The sequence below is a fragment of the Phaenicophaeus curvirostris genome, chromosome 4 (genome assembly GCF_032191515.1).
Source record: "Phaenicophaeus curvirostris isolate KB17595 chromosome 4, BPBGC_Pcur_1.0, whole genome shotgun sequence".
Classification (NCBI taxonomy): domain Eukaryota; kingdom Metazoa; phylum Chordata; class Aves; order Cuculiformes; family Cuculidae; genus Phaenicophaeus; species Phaenicophaeus curvirostris.
In genome coordinates this window covers 12,411,419-12,417,127 of record NC_091395.1, presented here as the reverse complement: position 1 = coordinate 12,417,127, position 5,709 = coordinate 12,411,419, and the positions used below count along the sequence as shown (strand labels likewise).

Here is a 5,709-nt window from a genome sequence, read left to right as displayed (position 1 = left end):
CGTGGCCTCCGTCCGCCTGGGCGGGGCTGGCGGGGCAAGATGGCGGCGGCGCTGAGGGCCGCGGGGCGTTTGCGGCTGGTGTCGCGGTCGCCGAGCCTCGGTGAGGCGGGGGAACGGCTCGCGGTGATGGGGAGGCTGCGTTTGGCGAGGGCGAAGCCGTCGCTTCTCTGACCCCGGGGCGTTGGGCGGTGAGGGGAGGTGGTGGTGTTGTGCCTTGTTACCCTTGTGGGAGGAAGGGTGGTGTGGACCTTTAGGTGGGAGTCCCAGAAGGAAAGGAGGGATTTGATACAGGAAGCGGTTCCTATTACAAAAAGTGGAATGTTTTTGATTTAGGCTAGAGTCAAGTTTCATCTCGGTAAAGGGTTGGTTTTTTTTAAGTTAGGCAGAATGTCCCTTTGGTTTGTATTGGACGTTAGGAAGAATTTCTTCAGCTTCCAGGGTTCTCAAGCACTGGCAGAGGCTGCCCAGTGAGGGGGTCGAGTCACCATCCCTGGAGGTGTTTAAAAGGTGGATAGATGAGGCGCTTAGGATGCGATTTAGTAGTGGGCAGGGACTGTTGGAGCTGATGATCTTAAAAGTCTTTTCCAGCCTAATGATTCTATAGCACCGTTTCTGTCAGTATTTTCCCAGACACTGTCCGTTCTCTGGAGTTGATAACACCTTGTGTGCAGTGTGATTGGTGCTGAGCAGGTGTCTCTGCTGCCATCACCTCTGTTTGCAGCCTTTGCCCATCTCAGAGGCAATGTCGGGCAGAGTTGGCTCCAAAGCTCCTATCAGCAAGAGTTTTGACTCTTGGGAAGTTCGTAATAACATTAAAATTAGCCCTTGGGAAGTAATAGAATATGCACAAGATTTCTGGGAAATCTTATCCATATGCATGCAAGCAGGAAATCCATTCTGTCCCAGCTCTTGTCTTGCTGTGCACGATTTATGGAGATCTCTCCCCCATGTTGCCCTGGCCTGATAAAGGGTGCTTGCTTTCTAAAACTCCAAAATGAATCTTCAGTTTATTTGCTGGCACTGCACCGAGGGTGGAAGCTGTTTATAGGAAACACCGGGAGATGCTGCAGGGTGAAGGGATTTTGGCAAGGGGAAAGGCACTGCTGTAAGATTCCTCTATCCCCTCCTTCCTTCCTCCTGGGTCAGACAGTGCGTGCTACAGTGTGTCTGCAATGAGTGAGCAGTAACAGTGCCACGGGGACCACTTTCTGGAGAAGTGGGCCAGTGTGAACCTCATGAGGTTCAACAACGCCAAGTGGAAGGTCCTGCACCTGGGCTGGGGTGATCTATGGCCAGCAGGTCAATGGAGGTGATTCTGCCCCTCTACTCTGCTCTTGTGAGACCCCACTAGAAGTTCTGTGTCCAATTCTGGAGTCTCCAGCATAAGAAGGATATGGAACTGTTGGAATGGGTCCAGAGGAGGCCACAAAGATGATCAGAAGGCTGGGGTACCTATGGGGTGAGGACAGGCTGAGAGAGTTGGGGTTATCAAGCACTGGAGAAGAGAAGGCTCCAAGGGGAACTTATAGCGATCTTTCAATACTTGAGGGGGCTACAGGAAAGCTGGGCAGGGATGTTTTCTAAGGGCATGCAGTCATAGGACAAGGGGGAATGGCTTTAAATTGAATCATAGAATCATAGAATAACCCGGATGGAAGAGACCCACCGGATCATTGAGTCCAGCCATTCCTATCAAACACTAAACCATTCCCCTTAGCACCTCGTCCACCCGTGCCTTAAACACCTCCAGGGAAGGTGACTCAACCACCTCCCTGGGCAGCCTGTGCCAGTGCCCAATGACCCTTTCTGTGAAGAATTTTTTCCTAATGTCCAGTTTTTCCTAATGTCCAGATTTTCCTAATGTCCAGGAAGGGGGAAGATTTAGATTAGACGTTAGGAAGAAACTCTTCATAATGAGGGCGGTGAGGCACTGGCCCAGGTTGCCCAGGGAAGCTGTGACTGCCCCATCCCTGGAGGTGTTCAAGGCCAGGTTGGATGGGGCCTTGAGCAGCCTGGTCTGGTGGGAGGTGTCCCTGACCATGGCAGAGGTGTTGGAAATGGGTGGGCTTTAAGGTCCCTTCCAACTCAAACCATCCTATGATTCTATGACATGGTAATTTGGTTTATTCGAGGTTTGTGTTGTAGTTTGTTTGTTTGTCTTTTTTCTTCCCGATAGTGTGAGTGTCAGTGATTGACTCTATTGTCCAAACCTGGAAAATGTTAACGCGTTTGTTATTTTCTGTCTTTTTAGCTTTTACTCGCTCTGCATTTGTTGCAAAAAGACGTAATTATGACCAACCAAACTGGCTCGGAGTTGGCCTGGCTTTTGGCACCAGTGCTGCTTTGTGGGCTTTTGTAAGTGTCGTCATTTGGTTTTGTTGTACTCAACAGTTCCCACACCACAGTGATCCGCAGGCAAGGACTATGATCCACTAGGTGATGGGGTTAACGGGTGGTCAAAGCAGGTGTCAAGACTGAAGTACGATATGTTGAATAGTTATATTTTTCCAAATCTGCGTTGCGCTCTTCTTTATATAAATGAACATCTTATGAAGCTCCTCTCTGCTGCAAGCTTAAAGCCATAAGAGAAGATTTAATTATTCAAGCCTATTGGTTTGAGGCTTTAACACTGTTTTCCACAGTAGATCTTAAAAAAAAAAATAGAAACCACCTAAGGATTTGCCTAAATAACGTGTTCACTAGGCTACTGATGTATTCTCTTCTCCCTTTTCAGCTGTAGTTAATTGACTAAGACCCCCTTTTCATGAGCAAAATGCAGAGAACTTGGAGGCTCAATGTTCATAAAGCAAGGAGGGTGTAGTAGCTCTCATAAAGGAATGTGCAGAATAAGCAGCCCTTCCATGGTGACAACACTTTTCAGGGTGGAGTGGTTTCCCTTTGGGGTTTTCCCCATTTTTGGGGTGTTGGTGGATTGATTGACAGTTGGAACCTCCACCCTCTCTCCCAATCCACCAGCAGAAAATGTTTGAGAAAGTTCTGGAAAAAATGCCTCGCTGGACAACTGATAATTCACAGATAATTTACTCTGTATTGTCGCAGTTATGTATTGGTTCGTGCTCCAGTAATAGGCATTTTATATTCTATAGGAATCTATTTGTTCTCTGTTTACAGCTTGTATCCTATGGCTGTTTATCATATACTGTTCTTTCGTAGCTTTTCAAGCAGCATAACGAAGATGTGATGGAATATGAAAGGATAAAACAAGAGAGACAACATAAGTGTACAGGATGTTCGTAGCAAGTACGTATGTACAGATGCTTTGACTTAGCTGAACACAAGTCCTGCAGATCTTTGACTTCTGTTAGAAACCAAGATTTTGGACTGATTTATTTTGTTCTCCTATTACTTTCCTTCATACTTTACATCTTGGCTTTTGCTATTCTTCTGGCTCATTCCCAGTTTTGGAGTGATTTATGTATTCATTTGTGTGCATATTCACTGCTGACTTTCTCCATTGGACATAAAAACTTTTGGAAAACAAGACATCCCTTACTGCGTCTATAATAAATTTATGTTGCAAAGAGAATGCCTTGCAAGCGCTTTCGTGGCAAGGAGATCAAGGACACTAAAAATAGCTTAGCTTTACCTCTTCTTTTATTTAACAGGTCTACAGTGGGAAACATTCTTTCTCAGTTTCACGATACAAAATCAGTGCCCATAGACTTGCGTTAAAATGCAAAGTGCATATGGTGGTTGTCTTTTTCAGTGTAAAAAACATGATTGTGTTTCTGCCAGCTAAAAATTCTATTAGGCATTGTGGCCTCAGAGAAATTAATATCCCACATGAAAGAACTGCTTAAACTCGGTATAGAAAGACTCGTAATGTCGTGGGTTTTTTTCCCCTAAACATTCCTTTCCAGCTAAATATGGAGTATGTTGTGAGATGTTTCTAATTTCATTTGTTGTATCAATTTTCCTTGTTGCTGAGGCTTTTTTTTTCTTTATTAGGTTGAGGATATACTCAGAAAGAAGTAACCTGCTCACTGGTTGACCTACAAATAAATGTGCACAGCAGAAATAGAATGTATTTAAATACCTAGATGTTGATACATTTAATGTGGAGACCTATGAAATAAACTGAAAGAAACTTCCAAAGATGTTTCTCGCTGATTATATTTGATTCTGTTGTCCTGAAATCATTTATGTGGTGTTTCCGTTTCAAAGTGTATCAAGGTTATGTTTAAAACTCACTTTATTTTGGGAGGTATATTGCAGATTTGGTTCAGAGCAAACTCAAGAAATATTCCTGAAGTGTTCTCTTGCCTTGCCATCATTTTCATTGCTAAATTTATAAAATAAAAGATAAATAAGTAGAATAATGGGAGTTATGGGAAACCATGAAACTAATCTGTACAATGCTGAAATGTGCATTTGCTACTTCACATATCAAAGAAACAGCTTTCAACTTGGTCTTGACAGGATAGGCTTTCACAGCTTGACCCAGTGACTTAGAGATGCTGTAATTAAAGTTACACATTTTTGCAAGCTAGACCTAATTCCTCGAATGCTGCTGTTTTTCAGTCTTCTGTGGTCTGGATGGGGTTTTGTGGTGGTGGTTTTTTTTTTTTTCCCTAGAGCAGAAATTAAGCTTTGTTGGAGGCAACAACAATCAGAGGTGGCACACCTTTAAATTCCATGTAGGTCTTTATTGTTTCTCCTTTACAGGAACTTTACTTTGCTCTTTGCGAGTTTAAATGTGTTCTGTACGTTCAGAAAGTGAGGATGAAAGCTCCCTCTGGAATCCTGGTGACAGTTTAGCTGTTCTGCAGCTCATTGCTCTGCCCTTTCCTATTATACCCAGGGAGGTGGTCGATTTACCTTCCCTGGAGGTGTTTAAGGCACGGGTGGACGAGGTGCTGAGGGGCATGGGTTAGTGTTTGATAGGAATGGTTGGACTCGATGATCCGGTGGGTCTCTTCCAACCTGGTTATTCTATGATTCTATGATTCTATATACGTTCGGCCGAGAACAGCTGGTTTTCTATCCTACAGCTCTCTGGGCATGGTCCTAGGTGGAGCCACGGCCGGCTCTTCCCCACAGGTTTGTTCCTTGGAAGTGCGGTAGTTCGGAGCGGTGGAGGGGGCAGTGTCTGAGGTGCCTTACGCAGGGATCATCCCTACCAGCGTTTCTGGAATGACCGAAGGGTGTCCCTGACCGCGGAGCTGCCGGGCCGGGCTGCAGCCTGAGCGCTGCCCTCGCGCACCAAGGTCAGTCAAGGACAAAGGAGGGAAGAAGTGGGTAGCGACGCGCGGCAGAGCAGGGCACTGAAAAATCACCGAGGGACCATCAGAGCCACCTCTAAAGAAGGGACCAAGGGCAGCAGCGAGGAGGAGAAGAGCTGTGTCCCCCGCCGACCCCGGCCTTGAGGCGCCCGTGACACCCGCAACGTCACCCCCTGCTCGGGGCCCGACTTCCTCGGGCGTTTTACTCCCCTAGGGGCGACCTCCCGGTGCTTAATCCCCGTGTCCTTCGCTGCGGGCGCACTCGCACCCCCCCTCCGCCTTTCCCGTGCGGTTCCAGCGGGGGGGGCGGGGCTGGCGGAGGCCGCGCCCCCGTTATAGACCCGCACAGGGGACCGCGCCCCTTTCCCACGTAAACCCCGCCCCTCACCCACAAGGCCACGCCCCACCCATAGCCCTGCTAAGGGCAGGCCCCGCCCCCTCGTCCCTAGGCCCCGCCCACCGCTCG

General features: G+C 47.2%; 1 protein-coding gene across 1 annotated transcript; it reads left to right on the top strand.

Moving 5' to 3' along the window:
* Window positions 1–4,116, top strand: NDUFC1 (NADH:ubiquinone oxidoreductase subunit C1). Its single transcript, XM_069854850.1, has 4 exons — window positions 1–100; window positions 2,252–2,355; window positions 3,175–3,261; window positions 3,970–4,116. The coding sequence occupies exons 1-3, from the start codon at window positions 40–42 to the stop codon at window positions 3,256–3,258; spliced, it is 249 nt and encodes an 82-aa protein (XP_069710951.1). The 5' UTR covers window positions 1–39; the 3' UTR covers window positions 3,259–3,261; window positions 3,970–4,116.
* The last annotated feature ends 1,593 nt before the right edge of the window (window positions 4,117–5,709 follow it).

Excerpts from the sequence above, each read along its gene's own strand:
- NDUFC1 (XM_069854850.1), top strand. The coding sequence starts at position 40 with ATGGCGGCGGCGCTGAGGGCCGCGGGGCGTTTGCGGCTGGTGTCGCGG. Across the intron at positions 101-2,251 it reads GTCGCGGTCGCCGAGCCTCG|CTTTTACTCGCTCTGCATTT; the intron begins GTGAGGCGGGGG and ends CTGTCTTTTTAG. Across the intron at positions 2,356-3,174 it reads GTGCTGCTTTGTGGGCTTTT|CTTTTCAAGCAGCATAACGA; the intron begins GTAAGTGTCGTC and ends GTTCTTTCGTAG.